Here is a 13663-nt window from a genome sequence, read left to right as displayed (position 1 = left end):
CATATTGAAGAAGACCAATGGGACCATATTCTGGAGTTAGTCCATGATTCCTCCATCTGTGCCTGGCACGGACTGATTCAATGTAAACTAATACATAGGATTCACTACACTAACCACAGATTGTCCAAGTTCTACCCCACTGTTGCAGATGCTTGTAATAGGTGCAACCAATCTCCTGCAGACCTTATTCACATGTTTTGGTCATGTCCAAAACTAGCAGACTTTTAGTCTAAAATATTTGACACTCTTCACACGGCCTACCACTGTGTAACAAACCCACATCCTTTGTCTGCCCTTTTATGGTATACCACATGTCAACACTCTAACAGCTGAAGCACAACACTCCTTGGCCTTCTGCACCCTGATTGCCAGGCGCTTGATCTGACTTAACTGGAAGCAGGCCCTGCCTCCGTCATACGACAGATGAAAAAATGAAAAAATGTGAGTACTGTTTCATATTTTTAGGCACTGTTTCACATTGTGTACACTTTGTATGGTTGGTGCTCAAGAAAACATATTTGAAAAAAAAAAAAAAAAAAAAGACCAGATTTGTGTATTTAAAGTCAACAGTAAAAGTACAGTAGTACTGGTTGTTTACTTTGTTCGTCAGTCTGTGTTGACAGTGATCACCTCCACCCATTTGGATTCAAAGTGTTTCGTTGTTTGGAGATTAAAACGCTTCAAATCATTGCAAGAGTTAAAACTAGGGATGTCCCGATCAGGTTTTTTTTACCCCGATCCCGATCCGAGTCCTTTAATATTTAGTATCTGCCGATACCAAGTCCCGATCCGATACTTGGCCTTAACTAATATTTTCCTAGATAATACAGCTGTATTAAGAAAAAAAGTACCTGCATCCAAGCTGTTCCTTAATAGGTTTTTATTATTTTGTTGAAACAAAGTATATACTTTAATATAGCTCTTAATTATTCTGCATATGCTATTACAACATTGGCCTCCACCTTCCTTGTGTTAGCAGGTGAGTGTGTGATGCTGCATTGTGACAGCAGACCCTCGTGTACAGCCAGCTGAAGTGTGTGTGAGACGCAGCTCACGCTTGGTACCTCCATATAATCCTTTGCTTATTTCATGTACTTTACGTTGTCACATAAAATGACGTGGACAGGTTGCTTGTCTATTAACGCGTTCAGCATCTCCTGGATTGCCTGCGTTACATGCTGTATGAGACCCACGAAACTAGTGCGCATATACCGGCATGTTGTAACTCGAAAGTGGCATAAATGTAATGCAGAGATGGTAGGGCATACCGGGGATTCAAAAACTCCAGGTGACGAAGAAAACCCTGATCCCCTATTACGGAGATGAGCTGGTTTTCCAGAGCGATTAATTTGATGACCCTCTCTGTATTATTTGTGGACATGTCGCTGAGGATATTTCTCATAACTGAAAGTATCCGCGACTGTTTGCTGCTTTGGTCTCCTTGCCTGTACTCTCGAGTGAACACGTTGTATTCTTTGAGTTTTTGTTTGGTATATGTTGTATCAAATGAGTAGTAAAATGCAGCTCCGCGAAACGGAGTCGCCGTTGGACTGCTTTCGCTTTCTAATTGACATTATTTCCACACGGCAGACACTTTATTCACAGGTTTTCACAGAGTAACAACACACGTGCGTCTGTGTTCCGCCACAAATTCTGCTCTGACGTAAAAAAAAAAAATCGGGCTTGGGTCCACGTTCAAAACTGCCGATTCCGATCAGCGGAAAAATGCCCAGATCGGCTCCGATCCCGATCCTACAGATCGGATCGGGACATCCCTAGTTAAAACAAACATGTCGGCAGTTGTAGCTACACCGGTCCAATTTAATAATGGCCATGACTCATACAGATGTCTTTTCAGGGTTTATTCTCTCTCTCTCTCTCTCTCTCTCTCAGCAGACACCATGAAAACTACAACAAAAAATTAAAGACATACAAATCTCACAAATCACATTCAGATTTCACTCACTGTTAAATTCGCACCCAGTGTCCATTAAACAGTCAGAAATATATTAGCATAACTGAAATGTGCTGATGTAAAATAAAACAACTTAAAATGCACCATTATTGTTCATACAAAGGTGTATTAACAATATTACACATAAGCATTAAACATATTAAGAAAATAACCGTGTGCCTCTTGGGCCACATGTAGAATAACTTTACTCTGGAGTAGCTTCTTCTTCGTCCACAGCCGTGCTGTTCTGACCCATGACGCCACTGAAGTGACCTCATCATATGACATCACATTTCCCAAATAGCTACTCAACCAAACTGTCATTACATTCTGCAGTATTCTTGTACAGATATGTTTAAGTATATTTTAGACACATTTCTTATTCACTCTTAATGACTTTATGAACTTAAATGATAATGCACTTATAACAGAATGATACACAATGAACACATCAATGAAACTGTCTCTGAGACAGTTACAGCAGTACAACATAATGTTATTTCTATACAAATAATATAGAAAATATAACGAGTAGGTTAATATTGTAACCGAGATTTAGGGCGCCTATACTGAGTGAATAATAAAATAATAAAAGGACACGAATGGCCGTCTTCAGCGGCAACAGTGCCGTACTTTATTTCTCCTCCATTGTCAACCTCCGCGCTCGGCAACAACAACCACCCTTCCGGTCACCCCCCTTCACAATAAAACTACACCTCCTGTGTGATGAATACATGGCAAATCTAATGAGGGCTGCCACAACAAAAAGATAGGTTACATACCTCCCTCCCTCCAAAAAAGAAACGTCCTCGTTTCACACATGACCAGCATCAATTAACAGGTCAAATGTAAGACACATACACCTTCAAACCCTTAAGGAGTAACAGTAAAGAGCAGCACATCCTTCCTCATAACCTAACAGTACCGTCTTGAGCCTGCATAACAGAAAAACAAAACATAGATCCCTACAGGCCTTAATCAAACTGCAAATACAGATAAGACCCCCCCCCCAAGAAACACAACACTGCGTCACACATTATGCATACATTCAAAGCATGACATTCACTGAACAGTCACAAAGTCCTTGAAATGAACAGGCTGCCTCACAGCTCTCCCAAACCGAGACAGCCGTGGTGGGGGCTCACTCGAACCCGTGGCAGACTCTGACCCTACACCACCCGCGATGAGTGGTTCCTCAGCCACATGAAACAGTCCATCTTCCAGCCGTGAGAGGACCGAAGGAGGGGAAGAACTGCTGAGGGAACCGGGAGGCAGAGGCAGTGTGTATGGCTTCAGCCGATCGTAGTGAACGACCTGCTCATGTCCGTCAGAGTCCAAAGGACAGCCAATGCGATAGGTCAGACCAGCGTCTTCCTGCGAGCCCAACACAGCCAGGATCCTGAACGGGCCCTTCCAGTGAGGCGCGAGTTTCATCCGGTCCTCCGTAGGATTACGGAGCCAGACCAGATCCCCCACAGCATAGGGCCTGTGACGGGCTGTTCCATCATGATACAGTTTCTGTTTCTCCCGGGCACAGGTGCTGGACCGTCTGGCAGCACCGAAGGCAGTCTCCAGTTTCTCCACCAACGAGGTCACGTAGTCCCCTTGAGATGAAAAGACCCCCCAGCGGCCCCGCTGTGATGGCACCAAAACATCCACTGGGACCCTGGCTTCGCGTCCATGAACCAGATAGAATGGGGTGTAACCGGTGCTGGCATGAACAGATGTGTTGTAGGCAAAACCCACAGATTTCAGGTAATCATCCCATTCTCCACCAGTGGCAAGCAACGCCTTCGCCAGCTGACTAATAAGAGTCCGATTAAAACGTTCAACCATGCCATCTGATTTGGGATTGTAAGGGGCTGTGCGGGTCTTAGTGATCCCCAAAAGTTGACATAGTCTCTGCACAATCTCCGACTCAAATTGCCGGCCCTGGTCGCTGTGAAGCGCCTCTGGGATGCCATGTAGCAGCACATAGTCGTCAAACAAACACTGTGCTACTGACTGAGCTGTCTGGTTAGGGAGGGCATACAGATTTACAAACTTGGTGAAGTAGTCTTCGACTACTAACACATATCTGCTACCTTTAGAAGTCATTGGCAGTTCTAGAATGTCTGTGGCCACTCTCTGAAATGGTCGGCTAGCTTGAACCCCCCCCATCGGTGCTCTGTGCCGGGGCACCGGGGCCCTGCGGGTTTGACAGGGGACACACTGCTCACACCACTGCTGAATATCTCCAAACATGAAGGGCCAGAAATAAGTCTGTCTCGCTCTCTCCCATACTCTGTCTGCTGAGAAATGTGCCGCAATGGGACCTCCATGCAGATGCTGCAACACCTCTGGGACAAGCGAGGAGGGCACAACCACCTGACAAATTGCACCCCCCGTGGTGGGGAAGTTCACCGTCCGACAGAGAAGACCATTCACAACAGAGAGACGAGGAAATTCAGTCCACAATTTACGCAGCCGCCGAGGCTGACCTCTCATCTGGTCCCGAGGAGGCCGAGAACCATTACTTCCAATCCAGTCCAGTACTCTGCTAGTGTCAGGATCAGCCCGCTGCAGCTCCGCGACGCCAGCTCCATCCTGTGAGAGTGAAGACAAGAAAGACAAGTCATCTGGCTCCCTGTTCATGTCCCTATACTGCCCTCTAGTGGTGGCATCGGCGGCCTGGAGACCGCCGGCTGGTAGGTGCGGCCCAGGGGGGTGTGAGGGGGGAGCAGGTGCCTCCTGTTCTGAGTCTATGGTGTTCACATGAGCCGCCATTTCCTGTTGACGGCTACCTGTGGCCTCAGACTCATACTCAGGGGGTCTCCGCGAAAGAGCGTCAGCATTAGCATGCTGATGTCCATGTTTGTGTTTCATGACCCAGTTGAAAGGGTCCAGTTCCAATATCCATCTTGCTCTTCTTCCTGTAGGATCTTTGTCAATGGACATGCCACGCAGGCCCAACAGAGGCTTATGGTCTGTTACAATGGTGAAGGCTGCCGCACCAATGTAATGCCTGAACTGGCGCACAGCCCACACTACAGCCCACAGCTCTCTATCAAATGTTGACCAACGTTTCTCAGTGGCTGACAGGGACTGACTGGCATACACCACCACTCGTTCAAGTCCATCTTTATCCTGAGCTAACACAGCCCCCACCGCTTCCATGGAGGCATCCGTGTACACTTTAAAGGGGATGTTGAAGTCCGGCATAGTGACTACAGGGGCAGCGGAGAGCACCCCTTTCAAGTACTCAAAGGCTGCATCACATTCTGTCGTCCACTGGAAAGGCACATCTTTACAAGTTAAGCGGTGCAGGGGTGCGGCGCGCTGTGCAAAGTCTCTGACAAAACGGCGGTAATATGAACAGAGTCCCACAAAGGCCCTCACCTCAGTTGGATTCTTGGGAGTGGGCCAGCTCCTCACTTTGTCTGTGTTTCGGGGGTCAGGCTGCAGGCCATGGCGGGACACCACATGTCCCAGGAACACTACATGGTCTCTAGCGAGGTGGCACTTTTTAGGGTTAAGTCTGAGGCCAGCTGCCTGAATCCTGGAGAAAACCTTGCGGAGGCTGCAGAGATGGTCCTCAAACGTAGGGCTGTATATCAAGACATCGTCGAGATACACCATACACACCTGCCAGGGAAGTCCCCTCAGCACCAGCTCCATCATACGCTGAAACGTGGCAGGTGAGTTGGTGAGGCCCATCGGCATCGACCGCCACTGGTAGAGACCCCGGCCGGTGGTAAAGGCTGTCTTCTCGCGGTCCTCTTCTGCGACCTCCACTTGCCAATAGCCGTTCGAGAAATCCAAGGTGCTAAACCAGAGGGAGCCGGCCAGTGCATCTAACGTGTCATCCACTCTGGGGAGAGGATGACAGTCTTTCACAGTTATACTGTTCAAGCGGCGATAGTCAATGCAAAATCTCCACTCACCGTTCTTCTTCTTAACAAGAACGACAGGTGCGGCCCAGGGGCTGAAGCTTCCCTCTATCACCCCATCCTCTAATAGGGCCTCCACCTGCCTATCAATTTCCTCCTTCTTATCTGGAGAGGCACGATAGGCCCGTTGTCTTATAGGAGGATGGTCGCCTGTCTTGATGCTATGCTTGATGAGGGTGCATTTACCAGCCACTCCTTTCGTCATGTTGAATATCTCCTGGTGCTCTGCCAGCAGAGCAGCTATTTTTTCTTTTTGCTGCTGGCTGGCAGGAGACTCTTGCAGGGACACCAAGGGCAGTTCAGTGAACGAAATAGCAGAGACTGTCTTGACCGGAGCATGTGTGAGTGGCACAATCTCTGATTCGTCCACAGAGAAAAACTCCCCCAGATGTGTCCCCTCTCTCAGTGTAATGTCCTGATGTGTGGGATTTAACACACGGGCCAGTGTAACCCCTTTCTTCACGGAGGTCACCGCATGAGCCACCACACACTCACATTTGTTCTGGATGTTGGGCTTTAAATAGCCCACAAAATCAGGAGACTGGTCCACGGGCCTGGTCGGTGTCACACAGACCGGCACCAGCATTTCACTGAGGGGAGGCAGTGTCGTGGCAGTGGTTATAGAAACGTTGCAACACTCTGGAATCAAGTCTTTTCCACACAGGAGCGGGACGATCGTGTCCCATAGCTGCAGTGTGCCATGAGCATAGTCCAGAAGGGCACGGTTTGGAACCAGAAAGTCCAGGCCCAGTAGTGCTGTCTGTGTGGACCCCCGAAGCACGTGGAACACATGCTGCCAAGAATTATTTCCCAGATGTAACGTGGCTGTTATGGTCCCTAAGGTATCCAGCATCTGTCCATTCACAGCCCGTGCAGCAACAAAGTCAGCTTTTAGGGGGCGCTTGTGCAGTGTTGGGGCTGTTCTGCGGAAGTCAGCACTTATAAATGACTCTGTTGCGCCTGAGTCCACCAGGATGTTGACTTCAGTCCCTTCAATGCTCCCTCTCACGTAGGAGGTGTGCTGTTGCCCCTTAGTGTCCTGTGTCAGTGTATTAATTGTGGGGGAAGTACCTGTTTCCTCCTCCAGGGGGCCCATAGGGGATGTAGCTGATGTCTGGGCCGCAACACCAGCTACACCTCTTTTCCCGGCTGATTGGAGGTGTCTTCCCTTCTGGGTGAGAGGAACCGTACTCCTCGGCGTCTCTGTGTGTCATCATTAAAGGGGCCCCTGGGAGGTCGAGGACCACGCCAGGTTGGAGAGGGCGCTCTGTCATCATAGGTCGCACGGGGAGGCGGTCTGTCCCCGGGGCCCCCCTCTGCTCTCTGCTCAGGCCAGCGACGGTCCGGTGACCGCCCTCTCGGTTCGACCCGAGGGCGACGTGACTGGCAGCCCTGTTCCCCACACACACACTGACAACCTGGGGAAGAGGTTCTCCACTCATCCCTCCAGCTATTGACTCTCAGGCGCTTGTTTTCTTCCGTCATACGTCTCATTTCCAGCTTCATTTCTCTCATGTCCTCAGAAAGTTTCTCTATAGCTTTGTACGCACCTCCTCCCTCCGAAATGGAGTGCACCATGGCAGTTGCACTCCCCCCAGGGGAAGCGTGGTGTGCTTGGAATTTGACATAGTCCAGTTTCAAAGTCTCCCTGGCCATTTCACATCGGGCAGCGATGATCAGGGCCTCCTCCAAGTCAGTAGCCCCCTGCTCATGACATTTAGCTCGCAGAGTTGGGTCGAGCCCCGCCAGGAACCTCCGAAATTTCTCCTCTTTTTGGGCTATGTCACCATAACCTGGGAAGGCTTCTTGCACTAGCTGGCTTATGTCCGCCGCATAAACGTCCAAGCTCTCCCCTGGAGCGCGGGGGCGAGCCGAGAGGTTAGCTCTGAAACAATCTAGAAAATGTCTCTGTTCAAAAGCCTCAAGCAGCTTCTCTTTAACTGCAGGATAATCAGCCTGAACGGCCGCTGGCAGGCTGTCCCACAGGAGAAAAGCAGCCTTGGTCAGCCGTGTTGGCAAAATTCTCACCAGTTCAAAGTCATAGTCATCGCTGGTGCCTCCCACGAGTGCTCTCACAGCCACTTCGTACTGTCTGGCCCAGCAGGGGAAACTTTGCTTGTCTTCTCCGGTGAAGGGCGGCGGGAGTTCGATCCTCACTCCGCTGGCTAATGGCCTCTCACCGCGTCGCTCTCTGTCACGCAGTGGGTCCTGGTCAAACTTCCACATATTTGCAGCTTCAGTCGTTTTGTTTCTCCGACCCGAGCTAATGACTAACCGCGAAGTGCAGGTCTGACGACACGGCATACACGTTATGCTAATTACACTTGAACAGCTAAGCTAACGATGCTAGCGGTAGCTAGCCACTTCGCTAAACTTCGGCGAACTGTTTCGGCGGTCGTTAACGCTTGCTATCCACGTAGGGAAAATCCCACCGCTGCCACCAATGTAACCGAGATTTAGGGCGCCTATACTGAGTGAATAATAAAATAATAAAAGGACACGAATGGCCGTCTTCAGCGGCAACAGTGCCGTACTTTATTTCTCCTCCATTGTCAACCTCCGCGCTCGGCAACAACAACCACCCTTCCGGTCACCCCCCTTCACAATAAAACTACACCTCCTGTGTGATGAATACATGGCAAATCTAATGAGGGCTGCCACAACAAAAAGATAGGTTACAATATCTTATTTACTCGCCACAGAAGGTGACAACACATTCAAAACAGGCAAACACATTTTAATATCGTCTCATTATTATGTAATAATATTTGGTCTGCTTGACTTGTGAGTTAAATTCAGGTTTTATTTTGACGAAGTGATTATGTTACTGTCGCTAGCGAAATGACGTCAGTGTGTTTGTTTATGTTGGCAACGAGTCCCGTCGTCATGCCAACACTGTTTCTACACACGTTAGCTTAGCATGCTAGCTGTGAACAGAGCGAGTGTGTGATGGAGAGCAGACGGTGTTTGTGACGGAGTTCGTGTGGAGACAAAGTTCGTGTGACTGTGTGAAAATGTCTAAAGTCCAAATGCTGAGCTTGTTGGTGAAGCAGCGGCTGACTGCGGCTGCTGAAGAGATATCTGGGCTGTTTGAAGGAAGGATAGCAGAGTACGAGGAGGAACTGTGTCGTTCACAAGAGGAGAACGAGCGACAACGGAAACTACTGGACGCTGTTCTCCAGCCTCAGGTCCAGTTACACAGAACAGGTCGGTTCTGCTCACTTCTGCTTCACACTCGGTTCAGTTTGACAGTTTGCCTCCAGAATATTTTAAAAGATGGAGCTCCCGCGTGAAAATGTTTCGAGTTAGCCGTTTTATGTTTACTTTTAACCATAACCGCAGAAACAACATGATGTTGAGTAACGTGACTTTTAAAAGTAAATCATGACGTCACTAGTTAACTGCCATGAAAATTGTTGCGGGTGACGTAACACTCTGGCCTAGAATGTCTCTGGTACCACACTGTGCAACAGGAAGTCCATTGGGTCACATGACAATATAGATTTTCATTTAAGGAATGTTTTATATAAAATGTGACGAGCACTAAAAGCCAATAAACAGATGTGTGTCTGATTCAACCAGAGGAGGAAAACATTACAGCATTTGATTTGATGGCAACCGGATGCTGGCGTGAATATCGCCTCTTCTCCATCCACAACAAAACAACTTTTTCTGCTTAAATATGAAAGCCAAACTGTCTTTACAAGCTATAGAGCTGCGCTACAAACTTTGAAGACTGCACACCTGAACGTCTGGCTCTGGTGGACTCACCTTTCTCCGCTGGTCAGCTGTTAGCCCCGCTGGTCAGCTGTTAGCCCCGCTGGTCAGCTGTTAGCCCCGCTGGTCAGCTGTTAGCCCCGCTGGTCAGCTGTTAGCCCCGCTGGTCAGCTGTTAGCCCCGCTGGTCAGCTGTTAGCCCCGCTAACTAACCGTTGGCAACGCCAACTTCCAAACCGGCGTTCTCAGTTCTCTGTGGGCTATCCAGCATTACTGCGTTGGTCCTCTCTCCACTACAACCTCAGGATTGTTCACCGTCTGGCTCCTGTATCACTCTCTGCTGCTGTGGTCTCCCCCCGACCTGCGAAGATGTTGGTTGGTCGCTGCTCCGCCGCTGCTGACGGGGTCTTTAAATATTCAGCGCTGGAGCTCCTGGACCTTTGCTGTAACTTCTCCCCAAACTCCATCACTAGGATTAAATCTCTTGGTCTCTTTCGTCTCCCCTGCTATATGCACAGGGCCTCCAGGCGCAAGTTTGTAACGGACAATGCTTTTTCCTGCAGCGCTGACAGCGGTGCTGCTATTCCCTCCATGCTGACTGACAGGCGCTCTATCGCACCGGCTCAACGTCATCTAAACCAACCACAGGTGCGCACACTAAGCTATCTGAGACCCTTGGCTTGTGTGAATGGTGCTGTTTCCTCCACATCCACTGCATCAGCATCTGTGAACAACACTGCAGCTTTCATCCTGCTGAATCCTCGTTCACTAAACAACAAAGGACTACTCATCCATGACATCATCACAGACAGGAAAATTGACTTTCTCTGCCTAACTGAGACATGGCAGCATCAACAGGACTTCTTTACTCTGAATCAAGCCACTCTCCCAGGCTATGTTTACATCCAGAAGCCCCGCTCTGAGGGCCGTGGTGGTGGGCTGGCAGTCATACATCGAGCCGACATCCTGGTTAAACAACTTCCAGTGCTGAATGTCACCTCATTTGAATGTGCAGCCTTCTCTCTGGCTGGGCATACACAGCTGCAGGTTGTCCTCATCCACCGCCCTCCAAAAGCCTCCTCCACCTTCCTGTCTGAGCTGTCTGAACTACTCACCTCCATCTGCTCTATATCTACATCTACACTCCTGCTTGGGGATTTCAACATCCATGTGGACTCCACCAGCTGCCCCTTTGCCTCTGAATTCCTGTCACTCCTGGACTGTTTCAACATCACTCAGCATATTAAAGGTCCCACTCATGTCAAAGGCCACACACTGGATCTGGTGTGCTCCACTGGCGCAGCTCCCTCCCATCTACAATGCCTGGACCTCGCCGTTTCTGACCACTATGCTGTCCTCTTCACTGTTCCTGTCCCTGTGCCCAAGCAGCGCATAAGTCAAAACATCACATACAGGAACATCAAGACAGTGAACACTCTGGCCCTGACCAACATCCTGGAAACCCACCTGGCCTCTGATCCCCTCGACTCCTCACTGGATGGACTGGTGGCCCACTGTAATACTGCTGTCTCCTGGGGTCTTGACTCCCTTGCCCCTCTTAAAACCCGGACTGTGTCTTTTACCCATTCTGCCCCCTGGTTCACCATTGAACTCCGCACCCTTAAGACTACTGGTCGCCGCCTGGAGAGGCTCTATAAAAGATCTGGCCTCACCGTCCACCATGAAGCCTACAAAGACTTATAAAGAAGCTCTCTCCAAGGCTAAAACAAACTACTACACCACTCTCATTAGAGACCAGCAAAATAACCCCAGAATGTTATTCCCCACCATTAACCGGCTCCTTAGCCCTCTCGATGTCCCCCAGCTTTCTGGTGCCCCTGACCTCTGCTTCAAGTTCCTGGACTTCTTCCAGGAAAAGGTGGCTACCATTCACCAGCAACTCCTGGCATCTGCCACCACCCTACCACATACACCTCTGACACAGATAGCTGATCCTCCCACTGTTTGCTTGCCCCAGTGCTCTCTCTCCTCCTTCTCTCCTGTGGACTCTATTTCTGTAGCTAAGTTGGTCTCCCAGGCAAAAGCCTCCACCTGCTCTCTGGACCCCATGCTAACAACTCTGGTGAAGTCTTCACTGCCTGCCCTTTGCCCCCTCATAATGGAAATTATCAACTCATCCCTAGAATCTGGCATTGTACCGTCCACCTTCAAAACAGCTTCAGTGACCCCCATCCTCAAGAAGCCAGGTCTGGACCCAGATGACTTACATAACTACCGGCCAATCTCCAACCTTCCTTTCCTTAGCAAAATCTTGGAAAGAGCAGTTGCCGCCCAACTCCATCAGCATACGTCCAACCATGAGCTCTATGAACCCCTTCAGTCTGGCTTCAGGGCACACCATAGCACAGAAACTGCCCTCATCAAGATCACCAACGACCTCCTCATCGCTGCAGATTCCAGCCAAATCAGTATTCTGATCCTCCTGGACCTCTCTGCAGCCTTCGACACAATCTCCCACACCATCCTCCTCACCCACCTATCTGACTACCTTGGTCTCACTGGTACAGCACTCTCCTGGTTCCAGTCCTGTTTAACAAACAGGAAACAGTTTGTCACCATTGGAGACTCCAGTTCCACCCCAGCTCCAGTCAACCAGGGTGTGCCTCAAGGCTCTGTGCTTGGACCCCTCCTCTTCACTATCTACATGCTCCCCTTGGTCAGATAATTCACAAACATGGTCTCAACTTCCATTCTTATGCTGATGATACTCAATTATATCTCTGCACCAAACCATCCTCCCAGCTACCCCCACAGTCACTCGTCAACTGCCTACATGATTTAAAACTCTGTATGACATCAAATCTACTCAAATTAAACACAAATAAAACAGAGCTCATGGTTGTGGCCTCCAAGGCGCTGCTCCAGAAGGTTGGAGATCTTCTCCTGGACGTGGACGGCTGCACTATCTCCCCATCCACGGAAGTCCGCAACCTGGGTGTCATCCTTGATTCCACACTATCTTTCAATCACACATAAAATCCATTACAAAATCAGCTTTTTACCATCTCAAAAACATCTCCAGACTCCGGCCCTCTCTCTCTGAACCTGTGGCTGAGACCCTCATCCATGCCTTCATCACCTCCCGCCTGGACTACTGCAATGGAGTCCTGTCCGAAACCCTGGATAGGCTCCAGTATGTGCAGAACTCTGCTGCCAGGGTCCTCACCCGCACCAAGCCCTGGCAACACATCACTCCCACTCTCATCCGCCTTCACTGGCTCCCAGTTAAATCACGCATCACCTACAAAATTCTCCTCCTGACCTATAAATCTCTCCATTCCCTCGCCCCCCAATATCTGTCTGACCTCCTCCACCCCTACACCCAGTCCCGGACGCTGCGCTCATCAGGCACACACTAGCTCTCCGTCCCTCACACCAAACTACAAACCTTTGGTGACAGAGCCTTCTGTGTGACAGCCCCCACTCTCTGGAACACTCTCCCAGCTGAAATCCACAAACTGACTTCTCTGGAGACTTTCAAAAGAGACCCATCTTTTTAATAAGGCCTATCAGCTCTAGATCCAGCCAAATCAATCAACTTTTCTATTTTTATCTTTTATGTATTTTTTGTTTATCCATTTATTCTTTGTTTTGTTTGTTCCATTTTGTTAAGTGTCCTTGGGTACCCTGAAAGGCGCTATAAAAATTAAATGTATTATTATTATTATTATTATTGTTATAGCATTTATTTGGAGTCAGTGGGTCACATGACGAGGAAGCTGTTGGAGAAAAACTGACTTTTAATAAATAATGTGAATAAAGATTATGAGGGGCAAATGGGGAATATTGCATGTTTCACTAAAGGCTGTATGACAGTGTGAACAGTCCCCAGACTGACCTGACGTCAGATTATTGATGCTATGTGACTGATTTCATGCTGCACTTTTATACTGTGTTTGCAGTCTTTTCAACAGGTAACGACACTTTAGAACAGATTTTTTTTTATTGTCATTGTTTCAGAAAATGCAACGAAACACAGATGGCAGCTGTAGTTCGACAAATAGATACAAAATGGACAAGTGTGAAAATAGATAAAATATAAC

At 48.9% G+C, this 13663-nt stretch overlaps 3 protein-coding genes across 5 annotated transcripts in view; all 3 read left to right on the top strand.

Moving 5' to 3' along the window:
• LOC115578271 (zinc finger protein 501-like) overlaps positions 1 to 13663 on the top strand; it is a 95333-nt gene that overhangs the window by 60786 nt on the left and 20884 nt on the right. The gene's annotated exons all lie outside the window — the stretch shown is intronic.
• The window catches only part of LOC115578274 (zinc finger protein 429-like), a 28843-nt gene that overhangs the window by 12912 nt on the left and 2268 nt on the right, over positions 1 to 13663 (top strand). The window contains exon 1 of one of the 3 annotated variants that reach the window (XM_030411165.1): positions 8723 to 9090. The exons of the other annotated variants lie outside the window; for them this stretch is intronic. Within the exon in view, the coding sequence (XP_030267025.1) occupies positions 8898 to 9090 (193 nt within the window). The 5' untranslated portion in view covers positions 8723 to 8897. Of the gene's footprint in view, positions 1 to 8722; positions 9091 to 13663 lie in introns of those variants that run through there. 3 annotated transcript variants of the gene reach the window in all.
• LOC115578270 (uncharacterized) lies at positions 9103 to 11443 on the top strand. The gene has a single exon (XM_030411154.1). It carries the CDS (start codon positions 9969 to 9971, stop codon positions 11301 to 11303), a length of 1335 nt encoding a protein of 444 aa, XP_030267014.1. The 5' UTR covers positions 9103 to 9968; the 3' UTR covers positions 11304 to 11443.

The sequence above is a fragment of the Sparus aurata genome, unplaced genomic scaffold (genome assembly GCF_900880675.1).
Source record: "Sparus aurata unplaced genomic scaffold, fSpaAur1.1, whole genome shotgun sequence".
Lineage (NCBI taxonomy): Eukaryota > Metazoa > Chordata > Actinopteri > Spariformes > Sparidae > Sparus > Sparus aurata.
This window is presented reverse-complemented; position numbering and strand designations above follow the sequence as displayed.

Excerpts from the sequence above, each read along its gene's own strand:
- LOC115578270 (XM_030411154.1), top strand. The coding sequence starts at position 9,969 with ATGTTGGTTGGTCGCTGCTCCGCCGCTGCTGACGGGGTCTTTAAATAT.